The sequence below is a fragment of the Apaloderma vittatum genome, unplaced genomic scaffold (assembly GCF_000703405.1).
Source record: "Apaloderma vittatum isolate BGI_N311 unplaced genomic scaffold, ASM70340v1 scaffold2363, whole genome shotgun sequence".
Taxonomy (NCBI): Eukaryota; Metazoa; Chordata; class Aves; order Trogoniformes; family Trogonidae; genus Apaloderma; species Apaloderma vittatum.
The window spans coordinates 16,357-37,738 of NW_009707363.1; the positions used below are offsets into that span (position 1 = coordinate 16,357).

At 40.0% G+C, this 21,382-nt stretch overlaps 1 protein-coding gene across 1 annotated transcript in view; it reads right to left on the bottom strand.

Moving 5' to 3' along the window:
• The window catches only part of HGFAC (HGF activator), a 41,328-nt gene that overhangs the window by 13,063 nt on the left and 6,883 nt on the right, over window positions 1-21,382 (bottom strand). The window contains exons 4-7 of the mRNA XM_009866149.1: window positions 19,513-19,586; window positions 14,980-15,093; window positions 13,715-13,846; window positions 12,222-12,332 (exon numbers count right to left, since the gene is read on the bottom strand). Of these exons, the coding sequence (XP_009864451.1) occupies window positions 12,222-12,332; window positions 13,715-13,846; window positions 14,980-15,093; window positions 19,513-19,586 (431 nt within the window). The remainder of the gene's footprint in view (window positions 1-12,221; window positions 12,333-13,714; window positions 13,847-14,979; window positions 15,094-19,512; window positions 19,587-21,382) is intronic.

Sequence of the window (21,382 nt, forward strand, 5' to 3'; positions counted from 1 at the left end):
CGATGCTAATTACACGTTAAATACTTACTGCAGAGCTGAGGTCCCAAATGAGAGCCAGTGGGCCCAATTGTATATAGAACCTTTCACCTTTCACAGGAATTGAAATTTTTTTTAAAAAGAAAAAGAACAAACAAACAAAAACAAAAACAAAAACAAAACACCAACATGTTTTAACTTCTGTTTAAAATTAGGAGTGAGTTACCCTGGTTTACACATGCACAGATAACAGTTCTACAGCAGTACGGCAGAAAATTAGACCCAAAATTTGTTCTGCGTATGGAAGATCTTAGCCAGCAATCTGCAGCAAAGTCAGCAGTATGGCTGGAATTCCTCCTGCCTAATTTTAGACATAACTGAGCTCATCAATGGAGAGTCCCTCTTTAGTAAATTAAGAGAAACAGGCATTTCTAGCGCTAGACTGATCCAGCCTATTTCAAGTGACTTTTTTAAGATGAAATAAATCTTACCTTATGTTACCTACGTTGGCTGAATCTGCTTTGACAACAAAGGGTCCTTAAGTCAACCAGGTCTGATAAAGATATCTGTGTTGAAAGTACTGAAAACAATCCTGCCCAGCCAGCAAATGCTTAAAAAGTCTGATTTTGGAAAAAAATTCTTTTTATGGCCTCATACATACATGTATATTACATATAAGGGGGCCGGTTAGCTCAGTGGGTTTAGTGTGGTGCTGATAACAATGACAACACGGAGGTCACGGGTTTGATTCCTGCTCGGTCCCCATGTGTTGCCTTGTCTAGTCGAGAGGTGGCGTCCCTGCCCATGACAGGGAGGTTGGATTAAATGATCTCTAAGGTCTCTTCCAACCTAGGCCATTCTGTGATTCTATGATATCACAGAATCATAGAATGCATCAGGTTGGAAGTGACTTTTAAAGGTCATCTAGTCCAATCCTCCTGCAGTGAGCAGGGACATCTTTAACTCAATCAGGTTGCTCAGAGTCCCATCAAGCCTGATCTTACATGTCTCCAGGGATAGAACTTCCACCACCCCTTCGGGCAACCTGTTCCAGTGTTTCACCGCCCTCATAGTGGAGAACATCTTCCTAACATTTAATCTAAATCTACTCTACTCTAGTTTAAAACCATTGCCCCTTGTCCTATCCCCACATGCCCTTGTAAGCAGTCCCTCCCCAGCTTTCCTGCAGGCCCCCTTCAGGAACTGGGAGGCTGCTATAAGGTCCCCCCAGAGCCTTCTCTTATCCAGGCTGAACAACCCCAACTCTCTCAGCCTGGAGAGGTGTTCCAGTCATTTTTGTGGCCTTCTCTGGACTGCTCCAACAAGTTCACATCCTTGTTGTGCTGATGGCTCCGCAGCTGGATGCAGCACTGCAGGTGAGGTCTCACCAGAGCAGAGGGGCAGGATCACCCCTCCTGATCTCCTGGCCACACTGCTTTTGATGTAGCCCAGGATGCAATTGGCCTTCTGGGCTGTGAGCGTGCATTGTGGGCTCATGTCCAGCTTTTTGTCCACCAGTAACCCCAAGCCCTTTTTTCTCAGGGCTGCTCTCTATCACATCATCCCCCAGCCTGTATTGGTAATGAGGATATATGTAGCTATATAATGCAAATATATCAATTTTGCAAAAATCTGACTAGGGTGTTGAATTTTCTTATTCAGAACTCATTTCTTTGTCACCTGCACATGGGTTATTTCTTCAGATAGGTCTGACACATACATATTCTATGACTTGTATACTCAGCTGCCAAGATCTATCAACAGCACATACCAGGATTATGGCTGAAAAACATATGGGGATGCACTTATGTACAAATAGCTATACTGAGGAGAAAGTCTACACCTCAAAACACAGATCAGAGTATCCCAAAGGAAACAGAAAACCGTCTAATGTACAAAGAGGATTAATTGTGACCAAACCTAAGAGGGTTTCCTATCTCAGCTATGTCAGTGTGCCTTATCCCTGACATGTGAAAGACTGGTGGAATCCTATAAACATGCTTCAACAGACAGCATCGTGATATTGCCTGACTGTTGAAAAACCACACCGTGGGGATGATCTCTCACACCACACAGTGAGGACAGCTATTGCCAAAGATCTGTTTATTTTGACAGAATGAGGTGACACATGAACCAGGGCATATATCCTGCACTGAAAGAGTGAATCACAGCACCGAACTGCTGTTGTCAATTATCCCTCCAACTCATGAGACCTCAAAACCACCAGCAAGCATATGGCATAAATTTTGGAGCTGGAGGTCAAGAATTTTGGTGCAAGAACGTCAGTCTGAGTTAGCATACAAGTACTTCACAAAATTTGCTTTCTAGTTTGTCCTGGCAGACACCTGTGTGATTATGAGATATTTCTCCCATCTGCACCGTGAATCAAATTCCTTTTATTTCACTAACTATGAATACAACAGTAAATCAAACTCATATTTGAATGACCATAATCTAGGAGCTCACAGAAAATGATTTGTCTATAATTTGTATCGTTAGCAATAGTAACCATTTCTTGGCAACCTTGCTGTTTATTTTCTGGGCAAGTTGCAAGTTAGGCTGCTTTGTTTGCCTGAAACACTGCCATGAAAATACCACCACCATGTTGTATGCTAAATCTTTCATTTATCCAGGGAAGTGCCAGGTGGTGCCCTTTTTATTTGTACTGTGGTTATCACATTCAGAAATGGTTTTAGAGTTGACTACCTTTTTGAGGACAAAACAAGAGATTCTGTTTCAGTGCAGAACCAGGGCCATATTCTGTGATACAAATGGTGTGGACATCTTGCAGACCGTGTTTATGAGTTGCATTCACTCTTGTCAGGTTTAAAATCCAATGCATCTCTGGTTGGATCTGCCAGTCATTGCTAAAGCTGCCAGATTACAACTGGAAGAATTTAGCCCCTCTCTAAATCATCCCTCATGTTCTTCTCCTGTAACTAAGAAGTTTAGATATTGTATTGCACTTGTTGAAAGAAACAGCAATATCTCTCAATTTTTTGTTTCTTTTTGGTTCTATAACGAGTATTTTGGGCACAGTAGTAAAGTAACTTAATCTTGTGGTTTGTGGAAGAGCATCTAGGTTAATATAGTCATTTCATTAGTAGCTTTCCATTGGTTTGTTCTCCACTCCATCAAGATTTACTTGCCTAACTTGCAGTAGCACTGCAGTACCTGCATCACCACTCATTAAAGGGCACTTCATTATCTATCTAAGGCCATTAACAAATACATTCAAAGCTTAATACATTTTATCACCAATAATTCAGGATAAACTATTTAAAAAAAAATCTGTAACTATTGCAGTCATATAGATCTTTTGCTTCTAATACTTTTTCTTGAATTGTTACAGCACTGAAAAAATATCTTTTTCCCTCTTTGTCAGAAACGGTGTGTAGGTGGTCTGCTTTCAACAGTTCTTAATGGATTGCTCTAACTGGGAATTGTTTGCTCTCAATTCTTTAGAGCTTCTGCAACTTCTCATAACTCTGAAACATATTTATTTTCTTATATGGAAGAAAGTAATGGAAGGAGTAATATACGTATTTTTCTCATTCATTCACTTCCCTGTAGTACTACCAATCATGTTAAGAGCAGAAATGGCCTAAACTTTTGGATGATGAAAGTTTTGATGCAAATGAAGATTCAAACTACTCTGCAGACCTATGTCACAATCACCACTGTTTGTTTCTTTTCAGAAAAAAAGAATTAAAACTTAAAACTAGAAATAATATCCTGTTGTCTTTTGTTTTTAAAATCCAAGAGGTTTAAATAGTTCACGTAAAACATTCTAGTTGTTAGGATGACATATTTTATTACCATGACACACCAATTCTTTGCCTTTTAATTTGTTGGTAAAAAGCAATTTCAGATCTTAAAATCAATAGCAACCTAAAATAGCTGTTTTCCAACCATTTCTAATTGCTAACGTTCCTAAAACATTTCACAAGACTTTTTGTCAACAAACTTTTTTTCAGGTTCTCTGGTTACATACTTGTACACTTTTATGAGTCCCTTCTGGAAGTCTTTCTTTAGAAAACAATGTATCTTTCAGAGTTTCCTTTCCCCAAAACATCTCATCAGCAATTTTCCTGATGTCTTTGAGTTTTGACTCAATATGCTTAAGCTCTTTCATTCTGCTAATAAAAATACATTTTCCCCCTGATGGTTCTAGTCCTGAGACAGGATAGTTTTAAGTAACCCTTTCATTCAGGTGTATCCCTGACCAGCCTGTAATGCTTATATTCAATATAATGTTAAATTTCCTCACCAAAAGGGTTGTCAAGCACTGGAACAGGCTGCCCAGGAAAGTGGTTGAGTCAGCATCCCTGGAGGTATTTAAAATCTGTGTAGAAGTGGCACTTACGGACCTGGTTTATTTGTAGACTGGGTAGTGTTAGGCTGATGGTTGGACTTGATGATCTTAAGGATTTTTTCCAGCCTAAACAATTCAGGGGGTTGCATGACAGCAACCCCAGGATTGGGGTTTCTGGCATGAAGCAAATTGCTTCACATTTTTATGCACTGATACTTGTCTGTGAAAGTGAGAATAACAGCACCCACTGCAGCTTTCAGAATTTGCAGATTAATGAACATAAACCACAACTGAAGTATAAAGGAAACTATATACCTATAGGTCCATATTTCAGTGTAATTCAATTATATGTTTCATAGAATCATAGGATTGTTTTGGTTGGAAAAGAACTTTAAGACCATCAAGTACGACCGTTACCTAACTCTACCAGGCCCACTTCTAAACCATGTCCCTGAGCACCATATCTATATGGCTTTTAAACACACCCAACGACAGAGATTCAACCACTTCCCTGGGCAGCCTGTTCCAGTCTTTGATAACCCTGTCAGTGTAGAAGTTTCTCCTAATGTCTAACCTAAACCTCTTCTGGTGTAACTTGAGGTTACTTCAAAATTTCTATTTGAGCTTATGACTCAGTACAACAGCAGATAATGCATATCACTAATTTATAACAAGTAATTGATTCAAATAGTTGTGCTGCTTTTTGGTTTGTTGAATAGTAACTAAAACTTCTGGACTGACAGCACCTAACACTGTAATAAATCCCTAGTGAAAACATAGTCTGATTATGAAACACAGAGTTTGTCTGAACCAAAAACGAGGCAGAAATGTGGAATAATTGTTATCTTTATGTGATTAATTTAATCTAATAGAATGTTACTATGTTAAACAAGGATGGATTTAGGACTGGGAATACAAAGTGATTTATATAGCATCTAAACATAATGATGGCACCATCTATTCACTGAAGCTAGACTTATTTATATGTTTTATGTTACCTTTTCCAAGCATATTTGCACCTTTGTACATTTCATTTATCTAGTGATAATCTTAACTTCTAGTATGACAGTTGATTTGCAGAGTCCTAAATGCAGTCAAATAGGTAGGTATTTAGAGTTAAAAGGAGCAACATATTTAGGAAACAAACTGCCAATAGATCCAGGAAAGACACTCCAGCAGCAAGTAAATCTCAATGCTGTTTTATTTTGACAGGGAAACTACTTTATGGGTAGTGTGCTAATTCATAGTCAAAGCTTTAAGTATTTTTTTTAATATCCCTGTAGGTTCTTATATGTTGGGAATATGACCCAAGATAAGTCTCTGAACTGGCTAGGAACTAATGACGGTCAGTGGGTGAGCCAGCAGGGAGAGGGAGGTCTCTGGAGACCCTGAAGCACCCTGAGTGGGCTGGTGGAAGAGACAAACTAGAAAAGATTTATGCAGTAATCCAGGGGATGAGCTGAAAACCTATGAGGTGCTGTACGAAAAATCTACCACATCTTCCGTTCAGCTACCTCCCTAAATGACAATTATAAAGCAAAACAGATTGCATGGATTAAGAGAGGCCAGTCCCTTCACATTTCAAGAGAATATGTGCCCTCTATAAAACGTAACTAACTGATATTACTGTCATGTGTCAAATCAAAAATAGGATTAAAATCACCTTTATGGCCTTGAATTAACCAGCACCCACTAACTAACACTGCTGTCAAGTCAGGCACCCTGTCATAAGAGTAAGGACTAAGCAGCTACTTCATATTTTTTGTATTAGTTTATACTAGGATTACAACAAAGATCTGTCATCTAAAAAGGCACCACTGTAGGAACAATGAAGACACTACAGGTACCTTAGTGTCCATCAACATCTGGAAAAAGCAATTTTTTTTGTGAAAAGAAGCCCTCTGTCGATCTTCAACCTACTCCTATCTCTAACTTGAGAAATTTTTGCCTATTCCTTGGTATTTGTCTTATCATTCAACTCTTACAAAGTTACTCCTTGCTATACACAATGCTGCTGACAGTATAGCTCATTATCTTTCTCCTCTGTAGCCCACATCTACCAAAATGTCAAGTGTAAATGAGTAATCCATAACCTCCATGCAAAGAGTGCTCCCTTCTTCATTTGTGTTTTTCTGTGTCAGCTATTATGATTCCTAACTATAAAAGAACTGGGAAGTGACAGTAGCCTCTCTATTATCGTTCACATGTATCACCTCCATAAATAATACCTTATAAATTATTTTGCAAAATCACAGTTATTGCTAGTGTCCTGTTCATCATCCCTTATATTGGTACTGTCTTAATGCAATGAATCAGAAGTGGGGTCTTAGTTCATAAAACTATGCTCATACTCTTCATCTTCCAGTTCCTCCTACCATTTATTGTTGCGTGCAAGTCTACTAGACCTAGTTTTTCTCCATGTAACTCCGGCATTATTTGAATTATCCTGAAATAATTCAAAACCTGATAAAAATCCAACCTACCCTTACTGTTTCTGCAACAGTGGCCTAGGCTTCCTCTTCATTAACCTTGCCTTGTTAACACTTGCCCTGCCCTTATGCAGCCTTCCAAGACAGCCATAAAACTTTGCCCCTTGCAAACCATGTAGTCAGCCCTCCAAGCTATACCAAACCATAATTATGGGGTTTTTTATCTACTATTCCATCCATTCTTACACACCCATGGAGGAATACTAATCTTGCTCTTTTCCATCCTAGTTTTATTACTAATTCCAACACTCCATGCATACAAATAACAAGCAGCATCCCAGCCCTGCTTACAAATCCTCTTCAGATCTTAGTAGCAGAACTACTTATCCAAGCTCAGTGGGGGATTGACTGGTTGAACACTCATTATTGTCAGCCAGCTGATCTTGTTGTTATACTTTACCCTATTTCTTCTCCCACTGGGGTCCTAGAAAATAAGTAATTACAGAGTAATACAAACACATTCTAGTAGATTATAGAATAACATTGGCAAACATAAACCAAGTTAAGACTCATTATCTTCTTCTCACTGTCTTATTCAGAAGAAAAAGATTGAAAACTTTCCCTCCAGCCTCCAGAGCTGAATTTCCTTTACAAAAGTACCTTTTCACTAGAAAAGTGAAAACACCCTATTTCAGTAAAACAACCACTAAAAAGATGGGGTTTCTCTCTTTTTTTATATCTTTTATTACCTTTAACTCCCACGGTTTAACCCCCAAAAGTGTGGCCAAGAGGTTTTTTCCTTGTATGTAATTATATATTCAGCTCTTCTGTCATCTTCCTTTTCTAAAAAATCTTCAGCCTACTTCTGACATACAACAACACATCTCCTTATATAACCATAAAACTTACACAATTAGCATTCCAAATTAGCATTCCATAGCTTTAAAGCTATGGTACCCCTCTAATTCTGTTATCCATAGCCTAACTAGATTAAAAATATAATTAAAAAAAACATAAAGGATTTTCAAAATAACTGCAACTTCATACTTCATCATGACCAAAACACTAGCAAAAACATTATTACTACCTAAATCTCAATCCAAAGAAAACTCAAAAGACTCTGTGCAGTCCTCCCAGTACTCTCAAACCTACCATCTACTGTAACCCACAGCCATGGTGACACAAATCCCAGCAGGCTTTCCAAGGGCTGCTTCTTGCCTCTTCATTAGTTTAATCATGACAACCACCAAAATCTGCCACTACACACCCACCCCCCTGATTTATTACACTATTTTCACAAATAGTTCCACAAGAATTAACCCTGAGCTGTTGCTGAGTCCTTACACAACAAGTCATCCAGAAATAAACCCCAGCAAGCCGTCTAGAACAATGTACTACTCAATGATTAAGGTAGTTCTAGACCCTAAAAATCCAGTTGAAAGCTGACAAACCATTGAAATACTTAGTACTAAGCCTCACTTAGTTATCCACATAGAACTACCAGCTATTCATCTGAGTAACAGTAACACAAGAAAGCCACCTACATCGACTAAATGTTTCAGGAAAAGGTTTGGCAGCTAGTTAAACAGAATAAAGTTACTCCACTAACTAACATACCCTCCAATAAATAAAGAATAAACCTAAATACAGAAATGAGACCCCCAAAGTAACTAACAACTCACACTCCAAAAGAGTGTGCAAGAGCTATGTGATAAGGAGGAAGAAGTGTTTTACCCAGGAAATGGGGCAAAATATTTGTTACCGTTTCCACTTTCATTTCAACTAAGGACTACAAGGTGATTGCTATGGTGAATTTTCAACCACAGAAACCTATAGGCACCAATCCCTTAAAAAAATGTAACTACATTTCCTTCCTCCACCCTCCAACTTCCTTTAACATCTGCATAAATGCTAATTATAATGAATTATCTATCCTCTGGCCTTTTAGCTCCTCCTCTATATTTAGCTGTGTGTCCCTCTGTTCAGTTAACACCTCTACCATGGCTCCTACCTCCTCAAAGAAACATAAAATGCCAAAGTAATTTTACAATTATTTGTTCATAATAATTTTTCACATCATTACCTCCAATGAAGTTAAACATCTCTAAAGTTAAACATTTCTCAAAAAATCTTTACAACTCCCTCTCCACTCTCTGTACCAATTGAGGCCAGAGATAAAATATCTCATTCACATCCTTCTTAGGTACAACTTCTTCCTAACATTTATTGCTGCCAAAGTTGCTGTGTCTGAGCATTTTTTGTAGCTTTCTCTGTACAAAAAGACAACTATTGCTATTTATAGTTGCATAATTAGTTCTGAATTTTCACCAAAATCTGGGTTCAGAGCTGTCTTAGCAAAAATCTCTGTGAATGCAGTCAGTCTCTTAATACAAAATGCTTATTTCTAAAAATAAGTGCATATTTAAGTGCAATTATTATTAATTAAACTTAATTAAAAATTCATCCTTGAGTATTTCTAAACAACATCTGTTTTGGAATGGATTTGTTGGTGATATAACTAGTTTCCTTTGGAATTAAAGTTCACGAAAAACTTACACATAAACTGTGGTAGAACATTTTTTTTAAATGGCAGTTCTTTCTTTAGTACTGAAATTTTTTTCTTCAAGGGCCAGGAAATAATGTATTACCAGAAAGAATAGAAATCTATATTAGAAACTGTCTTTTGTATATTGATCTCCTTTGTTATAGATACCTCCTATGTTACATTTCTTACCTCCTTTTTTCTTTTTTTTAAAGTCAGCTCATCATTTGCCAGTAACTGTATGGTCATTATGATAATGGCTTGGCAATATATATACATATATATAATGACTGTTTGCAAGAGAATTTCAAGAACAGTGAAATGATGATTTCTGAGTCCTGACAGGGGCCTCATAATCCAAAAAAAGAACTAACAGACAGATAAATAGGTATCTGTAAAATCAGAAAAGTTATGATTATTCTCTGTTACTCACTGTTCAAAGGGGGAAATGAAATTACCAGGCAGAAGGTTTTAAGCTAACAATAGAAAATACTGTTTCTCATCTCATCTATTTAAATTCTGGAACTTCTTGACATGGAGTGCTGGGAAAAGGAGAAGCATAAAGGAGTTCTAAAAAGTTTAGACAAAGAGGTAAAGGTCTATCAAATACAATGGTCCAGCCATCTACGAAGAAAATCCTCCACCAGGAGAAGTATTTCTCAGTAATTTCCTGCTACTTATATTACTCCTCAGTCATCCTCTACTTTGCCAGTGCTTGAGTCATGGTAGCACTTAAACTTGTGATCTGACCCAGGAGAGCACTTTTTGTTTACTAATATTTGTAAGTGTGACATCAAGATAAAGTAGCTGGTTTTCCACTAGAAACATACACAGACTGGTTATTCTTTGTAGAAGTCAAGGGCAGAGGACATCAGAGAGACTTCAAACACATCACTGCCCAGTAACATTTTGGGGTGTTTACTGTTTATTAAATTGATTGTTTTCTTTTTCTAATTTTTTTTTTAAGAAAACAAACATTTTTGCATCATACCTTGGGTTTAATGTTCCCTCTACAAATACATAAATTAGAATAAAGTACATTTTGGAGACACTGTAACTTTCTCTGGATCAAGCATTCTAAACATAACTATTCAGGCTAAAGGTTAGTCTCAAAATTCAGTCCTGTTATACAAGTGAAACTGTAAAAGCGAGAAAAAAGGAAAACGAAGAAAAAATGCCAGCTGTGCTCACAGCATCAAACTGAAGGGTTGAACAAAAAGTTAATCCAACATATATTTAAAAATCAGTTCTACATTATCTGAGGGCACAAGCTGCAAGTGCTCGCACCGGCGTGCCATTACCCTCGTGTGGTGGTACTACCAGGTCTATAGACCTCAGCACTAATTAATTTGCATTAATTTAGAACGACTTTTTTGTTGTTTTTTAACTTGTTTGCAAGGCCCTGACACATAAACACAGCTCCTGTTTTGTGTGTGGGCGTTAGGCAGCTGAACGCAGATGGGTTTTAAGCATCTAAAGCCATTTGTTTAGCAAACCGAATGTTTGCTTCATTATTTTCAAGTAATCAAAGAACACCTGCTTATTTCTTCTTCTAAGCTAGTCAGACAGAAACCAGTATCACAGCTATAACACTGTCATCCTGGTATTTATAATCCAGGCCATGCTGGATTGTGGATGTTTATGCACAGCATTGCCGCTCTGTGCAGGGGAAGTGGGTAACGAAATGGGAATTCGAAAAGCTTCATGACGTGAATTTGAGCAGCATGCAGCCCTCCACAGGATGCAGGGTGACACCGGCACCGTGCACACATGACCCCTCAGCCAGATCCGTGCAGCAACATTCACAAAGCCCAGGATAAATCTCCCTAGGACAAATAAAGGACAAAAAAACCCCAGAGCTACAATGTCACTCCTGATGGAGGACTTAAAAGACTCGCCAGTCACCAGTTTCCCAGATCACTCCTGCTATTTGTTATTCCAGCTGTACTGCTGGTCTCCCAAATGAATTTTTTTTATCCACTTGAATAGATGACTATGCCATTTGTTAACCATCAGAATAACAAAAAAATAATTCCAGGTACCAGTTCCAGTGTTCACTACCATGGTTTTCTAGCCCACCACCCATTCGGACCAACTAGGTGCCCACCACAGCTATAGGGAATCTTGTCTTCAATTCTGATGAGCTCTGGGATTTATATACTCAGGAAGACTCAAGTCGGTGAACTGATGGGATCACAAGCTGGTATGCTTGAAGGTCTTTAATAATTTATGCCTAAAATCTGCTGTATTTGAAAAGTAGCCACTGGTGTAACTGGAGGATTCAGCATGCAGGTTAAGTTTTACAAGCAGATTTAACACCTGTAGTGTGAAATGTTAAGTCTCCTGGAGGAAAATTATATCAAAAACTATGTAGCATCTAATAAGAAGCAACGCAGAACAAATACATCGGCACCAAAAAGCGGATTTTTCTGCCCTGACCCACCGATGCAAGTCAGTTTTTTTAGTAAGTTGTACTAGATGTGCTATTAACTTAAAGTGCAAGGTAACCCAGAGCGAGTGCATTTTGTTTTTGTCTACTTCCCCCAATAATCAAGTGCTACAAAATGCAGTCAGCTGCTAGATTTTGTTAGAGCATAAATTCTTGATTTTTGAGGGGTTGCATGGATCTGTGGGGAAGCATTTGCACTAGAGGACAACCCGGTGAGTAATCCTGCGAAATGGTAGCATGCACTCTTTTTATGGGCATGCATAATTAGATTTAGATTTCTGTGCTTAATTTTCCATAGAGTTAAGGACAAGAACAAATATTTTTAGAACCAGGGTCTCAGTGGTGAAGAGTGTGTTATGTTTTACACTGGAGGAATATATTAAACACTTGTTCAGGGCGACTCTTCAGTTATTACAAGAAATGTCTGCAAAGGCAAAATACAACTCAGAGGCAAAAAACACTGGATGAAAACTCTGAATTTCCTGCCTGCCAGTAGGTTGTTATACTTACCAATATTGCAATACTTCCCTGCAAAATTTCTTTTGCAATCACATACTATTTTCCCACTGAAGGTAACCATTTTACATTCTCCACCATTCATGCAGGGATCATGAACACAACCTGCAAGCAGAAATCAAAGGTCAAACCAAAGGTACAAACTATTCGGGAGGACTGGTTCATTTAAACTTATTTTAGTACACTTTCTCCATGCCTGTGTATTTCGGAGAAGATTTTTTCCTTTTGTTACTCATCTTGGATCTACATTTGATATAAATTAAAGGAAACTCTGCTGATTTCTGCCCCCTGAGGTCTGTCTCATTGTTTTCACTTTTAGTGGATAATGTCAGCCTAGCTATTGAAAAATATTATCAATGAACAATGGGTAAAATGGGGGTGGTGATTATTATTACTAATGATGATGGTGATGGAATTAGCACTTCTTTCTATACAGAGGTTTCTGCCAATTCCAAGTTTTCCACTGAACCGCATTAAAAATCTATAATAATGTGTCTCTTAGGGAGCTCAGTTAAGTATTTAGGATCTGTGACTGAGAAGTGTTAAGTTCTATCAAATTTTCCAGCTCTCCCATGGACTCCCAATGTCCTAGAAAGCCACTGATTCTTCGTGTTCAATTTCTGGTTGTGTGAGGTGGAGAATAAAAGCATCTACCTATTTCAAAGGACTTTTATGAAGCTTACTCAGTACTGTAAGTTATTTGGGAGTCTGGGGAGGGTAAAAGGCAGCCGGACTGAATAACAGAACATCCATACCAGAGCACATACATAGGTGAGGCATATGGTTTTCTTCCCACCATCTCTCCTTCCAAAAGTGAGGTGCTGTGCTGGCTTCATCAGATAAATAACAACCCAAAGCCCATGCCCTACAGCCAGCTGGTCAGCTGTGTCCAGCACCTGGGAGCCCCAAAACAAGGAGGACAGTTCATAACATAAGCATCACTCCGGTCAGGAATGGGTATGTCAGGTCAAAACCATGGGATCGATGCAGGACATATGGGATCCTGGAGGTGGGTAGAGTTTGCACACTGCCAACTCGAGAGTGGGATAGGCTTGGGAAGAAATCACAGAGGTGAACACCAATATGATTTTGTAGGTGTGCAGGGTAAGAGTAGAGGAGGGTGTGCCTCTCAGGCGTGCTACAGTTTTTAGAGGAGAAATTTTACCACTTCTGCTTCATAATCTGTTGCATATTGTTACACGCTGCTGTTCAGGATCACATCCCTCTCAAAGAAAATACACAAAGGTGTGTCCCTAAAATTCAGCTTAATGCATATAATTGCTTCCTCAGATAAGGATGGACACTTCAAAGTGATTTCCTGTGTCAGCATTACTGCTCACACATGGAAAGGAAAGTTAAAATGTTCTATTTTGAGGGGCGGTACACGACCTTTGCTGCGTGTAACACTGCCCAGGGTTTGATATCCTTACTGTCCTTTATCCCCAGTCCGTACAGGCCAGCAGCTGTAATAGAAAATAATGCCTTACTTGTGTGTTCGACTCTCCTGCACTCGATTTGGCCGTTCACACACACACACTGTTCCACAACTCCTTGTTGGACTCTTGACCAGCTCATGTCCACATCGAAGAACTCATAAAGACTGTCGTCAAAACATTTCTCTGAAACACAGTTTTAAAACTCAGGCTTTCTGAGGGTATTTCCTGTGAGGAATGGTACCACAATCCCCATCATTCCTGATCATCCCCTTTCTTCTGTTGAGTAGATACAGGTTTGTTGGTAGTGCTTCTCCAGCAAGCCAGCCTCCATAGTGCGGGGGCACTGAGCCGCCATGGCGGCAGCTCCAAGGACATCAAGGCGGAGGTGGCTTTCTCTTAAAGCCTTGTGAGCATGACAGCATCACCACTATTCAAGCCTTTCCAGAAGTTCATTCAGCAAGCACAAAAAAACCAAATCAGTGGTATATATTTGTATCTGTCCCATTTTACTGCATCAGCCACAGAGACAGGGAAGCACCAGAACTCAAAAAGACTTCTTCGCTTGTTGTTGGAAGAGAAGTCTAGAGCTGCAGGGAACACAGTGGTGGACTTGATAGTCTTAGCTTAACAGTTGGACTCAATAAATTTAAGGGCCTTTTCCAGACTAAATAATTCTATAATTCTATGAAAAACCTTCATTAAAAAACAGAAATTGAAAACCTTCAGTGTAAAAGCCTAATTCTTTGCTTGACATGCAGTACATTGAGAGTGACGGCACCATAAAACTGAAAAAATAACCCAAGCAAAGCCTTTTTGGTCTGACTCTTCTCCGTTGAAAATGACTACCCTGAAGGTGGAGTAGCTGCCCAGGTGCAAAGCTGACATCACAGGAAAAGTCTTAATAGCCCCATGCATGCATATACATAAGGGACAAGGCGTCACCTGAAATTTTGTTGCTCTTTCATGTCTCTCTGCCTTATGTTATAAAAGATATTATTAGTAATTTCCAAACATTTAAAGGGTATTTAAATCTTAAAAAACAGCAAAGGGAGGGGAAGAGGCTCTTTGTGTTTCCTGTAGCTCAATCCCTCACTGGCTCAGAACATGTTTTGATTCATAATGTTATAATCAAGCTATTTTCAGCTGTCAGTAGTGGATTGTCTGTCATAACCATTTGGAAATCTGCCTACACAAACATTCATGCAGCAGTGGTCTCTCCCATGACAACAGAACTACCTTTTCATTAAGCAAACATTAATGAACTCTACTTATTGCCCTTATTTCATGTTGTAACATTCGTGGAAGAAGATACTTACTCATCTGACAGTGCTCGCCTGTGAATTCCTCAGGACAGGTACAGTGGTACATCCTATGGCCATGAATGAGAGAACATGTCCCTCCATTTTGGCAGGGGTTGTTTGCACAGTCATCTAGACAGGCCAGATAAGAAATTGTTGTTAATAGGTGCCAGATAAGCCAGGCTTTGTTGTGGTAGGCATTGATTTGATTATATGAACCCTTTTGGTTCAATGCACAGTGCTTTGAACACCATTTGTCAACCTCAAACAAAGTTTATCCAGTCAATTTACATTGGCTTTGTTTCCAACTATATAGCAGTTATATTTATCCAGCTTTTAAAAAAACCTATAGTAAATCATTGAGATGAGCCTTCGCCCCCAGAGTAACTTGTCCGATGGTCGTTAAGTCCAGGCATGAAGTTTCCAGAGGTGTCATCGTGGTGAGGAAGAAGATGGGATAAATGCCCACAAGATGGAGCTGTGCCTTTACACTGGGGAGGAAGGCTGCTGCCCTGCAAGCTTCGCCTTTCACCATCCGTGGACCGGGAATATGCATATTTCAAATTACACAAAGGGACAACCATCGACAGAAAAATCTGCTACGGATTTTTGGATTATTTCTAGAGCTAATGGACAGCTGGAACAATGGAAATGAAAATGTAAAGCAAAACAATGGCACATCCAAGTAAATCAGGCTGAGCAAGATTAAAATGGACCAGTCTACTACATCTCTGTTTCTAAGCAATTGTCTAAATCATGGGAAAGTGTGGTGAGAGAGGAGGGAGTGTGCCAGGACAACCCTCTAATTCCTGCAACAGAAGCTTTACTTGGCAATGCCCAATGCCAAAGTTGTAAGACTCTTGCTGACCAGGTAACGTTTCTGATTTCAGGCAGTGATAAGGGATATATCTCCCTTGAAGTTAACCGACACCATGTTTTTACACTTGCTGCTGAGCTGGCCCAACGGCTTGGCTGCATTCAAATCTCCTTTTTCAATGCTAGTCAAACTTTGCAAGGACAACTGTAGTCCTCTCGATCCAGGTGCTCTTTCAGCTAGAGGGAGTGGTCCTAAGCCCAGGATGGAACATATGGAAACACAGGTAACATACAGGGCTGAAGAGGAGCACAAAAGGTACATCCTGAAGTTTGCTGCAGAGGTGTAAATAGAGGTTCCCCTGCATGGATCAAAATATTTACTTCAGAATAGAGTGGTGTAATTGATACCAGATAGGAAGCCTGGGTGTATTCACTGTAGTTTCACTCCAGGATAACATCAAAGGAAAGCAAGTAAAGGCAGTCATGTTCCTACCCTTCCAGCTGTTTAATAGTTGTGAAACTTCCAGTGGTGTAATGTTTCCTCAAAGGAAAATCCTGTATTTCCTATTTCCATCACATTCAAACCATGACTTGATCTCCAAGCCATCTTCTAAGACAGTGGTGCTCAAGTCATTTTTTGCACCCTCATTAAATCTGCAAAAAAATCTTCCAATCTTCCATTTCTTTCCCAGTCAGAGTTCCTCACTGCATCCCATCCAGCACTCTCTGGGGTGTTCTACATCCCTCCTCACCTTTCCTGGCACATGGACACATCACAGTTCCCTTCAGGGAATCCTGCCCACCGTTAACTAGCCATTAGCTAGGGAGTGCCAAGGCCCTGCAAACTCAGCCTTTGTCTAAAGCCACCCAGCAGCATCTCCCCACCCTCATGGGAAAAACACTCTATGCTTGTTAGCGATCACCTTAAATTCAGCTTCACCTCTCTGAGGCTCTGCTGAAGAAGCAGGAGCCTTGTTGCGCCTTTCCAACCATATCTTCCCACAAAACCTCTCTGTTTCTGCCACCCACCTTTCCCAGAACTAGGACTGCTCTGCCCCAGAGCCCTTCCCCAGATGATGCTTCTTCCTCCTCCCAGCACAGCCCACGTTGCTCCACTTCTTCTTTCCGTATTAGACCAAAAGTCTCTTAAAAAAAGTCTGTCTGGCATTTTTCTCACAGGTCTGGTCCTCCCTGGGGTTTTGGCTATTTATCCAAGATGTCCAGACATTCAGAGCAGTAGTCCTAACAGACTTGCCAAAATCTGTAATCTTGCAGTTGGCAGATGTATTTTTCACTTGCTGAACACTAATTTGTAAGCAGCTCCTATGGTTTTAAATCAACTCCCCATGTACACATGGTATTCTTGGCCTGGAGAGAGTTCATCCTTCAGCCTTTGCTTTCAAGCAGCTCCTTCCCCATGCCAGTTCACACATCCCTCACCAATCTCTTATGGACAAAGTATACTCCCTCCCCCAAAAAATTCATTTATTTTTATTTTTCAAGTATCTATAAAGTGGTTGAGATTCTCCCGAAGATTTAATATTTTAATGGGTTTTTTCACAACAAAATGATATGTTTTTCATATTTTAAAGACCATTCAGTTGAATAATAAAGATAATTTCATTTGACTGCTTCTTTTTTTCCCAGCTATCTTCCCCAGCAAGTGAATTTCCCTCCTGTTTGCTTAAAATTCCCTTCAGCTGTTTTGCTGCTCCTTCCTTTCAACCTCACCACAAAACTTTTCTCTTTAAGCTATGGCTGGTGACCTGCTAAACACTTTGCAAGTCCAAATCCAGTGTTTGCTGCTTTTTAAAAAAACAGGTAGATTTAATGTTTCTAAAATAGATTAAGAACTAGTGAACTTTTATTCATTTATACAAAATTCTTAATGTTGCCAATGTAACGACTTAATAAAGTCATTTTCTTTGCACCAGCCAGCAGTGATCTCTTCTAGCTACTCCATCCTTCTTTTTCTTTCCTTTCCTCTCTCACACATATAACTCTTTTTTCTTTCCTGGAGAGAAAACAGTAGCCAGGGCAAGCCCACACTAGTGTTAAGGTATATTGACAGAGATATTCTTCAGCAAGGGGCAGGCAGGCAGGGTGGCTTTCTTGTTGCAAACCACCCTTCTCAATGATGTGGTGGGTAACAGGCAAAAAGGAGCCAGCCAGCTCAAAAAGGCTTGCAGGCAGCTCGCTGCCAAGGTGACTGCATGTGGGGCTGGAGGGGCAGCGGCAGTGGGCAGACTGAGGGACAGAGGTGGCATAAGACAACCCCAGAAATGCAATACCAGGTTTGGAGAGCTCCTTCTTCAGCTACTGGAAAAGCCTGCTTGGGTCTGCCAGCCACCACCACGACCGTGCTTCACTGGAGGATTAGAGCAGTCATGAGTTACAGCTTCCAACATTTTAATGTCTGGGAGGGCACTCATGAATAAGTAAGTGCAGCCTTCGTAACCTGACTCTTGTAAGCATGAACTGTCTATAAAGTCTATGTTTGTGTCTGACATACTTGCATTAAAAAGGCATATACGTTGCTGCTTATTTGGGGGTTAGGTCACTTGTCTCTGATCTACTGTAAATCTGCTTTAAAGCCAAGCTGGAAAATAATTTAGAGTTGTCAAGTTTAAAATGATGATGCTGTGCACTGCTTAATTTTAGACTGTCGGCATGATTCAGCTAACATTGGCTCTGGTAAACTGCAATCAGCTTGCTGATGAGACTCCTGACACAGTAGAGAACTCCCTGCAATATCGTGGAAAGTGCCCTTCGTTTGAAAGAGGTAAGTGAACATCTCAGGGTATCTGGTTGGATCCCGCAGACTAAGCAAGACAAGTGATATTGAAAGCAGTGAGATAGAGAAAAGAGGAATATGATCAGCATTTAGACAGATCCAAAAACATCTCAGAGGCATCAAGTCTGATCAGTGTAACACCATGCTGGGCTGTCAGTGTATAAATTGAGAATTAGATATATGTGATCCTTATAAAATGAGATTCCCCAGGATCTAGATGATGAAACAAGGAGTTGGGAAGACAGAGACAATCAAGGTCCAGCCATCGAGGTTCTGCTCCGAACAGGGATGCATGTTCCAAACTGCTTGGTATGTGGTGCTTTCACCCAGTGAGTAGATTCAAATGACTTATATATAGAAAGAAGAATTTGCCACAGACCTTGACTTCCTCTTCTAGACAGACTTTTGCAATGAGGTAATTGTGGCACTAGAGTGGTGACCACATGGGGCTGTAGCACTGCTAAGCTAAGTAACACTTCCGTTGTTCCCCAGTGCTCCCGCAATGAGTGCGTCTGTCCTCCTGTCTTCTCTGGTGCAGCCCAAAGCCCGAGGAAGTCTGGTTTTGAAGGTCTGCTCTTTACCCTGAGAGCTCGAGGAAGGACGGCTCTAAGTGATGGCTGTGTGTTGTACAGGGTGTGAAATGCTTCTGCACCTTCTAAAAAAAGCTGATTAAATTAAGGAAAACCTAAAAGGCACATCCAAGCCTAGAGAAGACAAACGCCTCTGTGCTCAGATTTCTGTGTTGGCATTACCATAACTTCTGTCCATGACTTCACTCAACAGAGTGAATTAAAGACTGTATGATATTCACAGACAGTTAATGTGAAGACTTGCTCTGTGTACACCAAATAAAAGCAGCACTGAACGAGTCGTCCCTCCTTACTGCAAGTGTCAAAACGGGAGCCAGATATCTGGAGCAACTCAGCAAAGGCTTGCCTTACCTGAGTGGTCTTTGGCCAGTGAAGCACAGTGTCCCCATCTCCTGTCCCGGTCATGATTATGTGTTATTGAACACCTAAAAAGAATTAAAGATGTAGTTTAGTGCAGCTTTAAACAACTTAGATGTCTGCACTGAAACTATACAGCCTTCTCACTTTGGCAACCTAGAAATTTAGGTTTTTTAATTATCTTCTATTTCATTCAAACTCTCTTAACATCAGAGGAAAAATGCAGTTTATTTTATTAAGGATGCTTTGTCTCGTTTCTCTCAAACAGAATAAAAAAAAAAAGATTAAGAATGAGATGTGGAAGCAGGACCTGAAATTTCCAAGGAATCCTCCAGAAAACCCAACTTTCTTTCTATTTCTAAGATTAGAAAATGAAAGACAGAAATAAAAACCAAAACCAAAGCAAGTAAATTATGTCTCCTTTATTCATCGCAAAACAAGCAGAATAGGACCCAACCCTGTCAGTTATTTCAGTAATCTCTGGAGACAGGAGACTGTCCACAGAGGGACTTTAACCTTGCTTTCAGTGGCAAACCTATTTTGTACTCAGTTCCTTTAAATTATTTCTATTTACAACTTTCCAGATGAAATGAGGAAATAACTGACGTGGGGGTGATTTCCAAATGCTCAGATGAAACCTCTCCTTTCTGCTGAGCAGCGGGCTGAATCCTGCACACCGCGCTGCCCATGGGAATCCTACCAGGACAAAATTTGACAGCTCTTTGTGTCCACACACTTTCCTTGCCCCCTCAAGTCCAGTATCTCCAAGACTCCTAGCACTCCAAGGAGCATCAAGCTGCTACTCTCCATTGGCAGAAACAGACTTACTGGCACCCAGGGAGTGTGGGACTGAACCAAGGCTGAATCTCAGAGGTCCACGTCTTATCCCAATGCGTCATCCAACAAAATCCTCCCTAACTAGTTCTAAAGCAGCATAATAAATATCAGCTGCCACTACACAGGAAAACACGGCTACACGACATTGGAAGAAATGGGAGTTTAGGAGTTTGCTTTATTTAACGTGCCTAATAATTAAGTTTTGTTTTTATCGTACCTTGAACAGTTGTGTTATCAAGTATTTTTACCCCATAGGACGTCACAAGCTAGACTGAAATTCTATCGTAGAAAACGCCTATCATTTTTACTGCCCTACTTTGCTTCTTAATTAGATGCTACGTGGTATTTAAAATGCTTTAATTCCTGTGGATCATCTGAATAAGCCACGTATATTAAGTTTGGTGACCTCAATTATATAAGGTGCACAAAAGGAAAGATGCTGGGTAGCGCAGATTAACTTGACACCTACTTAAAAGAGACTTTTCTCACAGGCATTGAGGCCTGTGTGACTCTGCTGGGAGATGGAAGTTTTTCTGTGCTCCTTTGGTGGGAACTGGTTTGTGCTCTTTCAAAGGATGGTCTATTACGCAGAAGGATTAAGGCGAGGAGCAAATTAGAAGTGGTTCTTGGTGCTGCTTGTGTCATTGTTGGCAAAATCACCTGTGACTGAACACTTCATCCATGCCAGGCGAGACAGGGAAGGAGAATCCGAACTTTTCTGATGTAATTATTGATTTAGCAGAGCAACTGGACAGCATGGAAGGGTCAAAAGGAAAATGCCCTGTGTACACCTAAAGAACACAATCAAACTGATCATTAGGGGGAAAAAAACAATTTATGTGCTAATTAATACTCTCTGAATTCTGCCCAGCAGCAGCCAAGTTCTAAGTCAATAGGGAGCTCATATTTTTCCTTCTGAAATGTTTTTTTCTTTCTTATCAGAGACCCTGACAGAGGCTTCTTCCACCAGCTTTCCACAACCCACTGGTCTTCCCATCCAAAGCTCTTCACAACCAGTTCCCTCCTT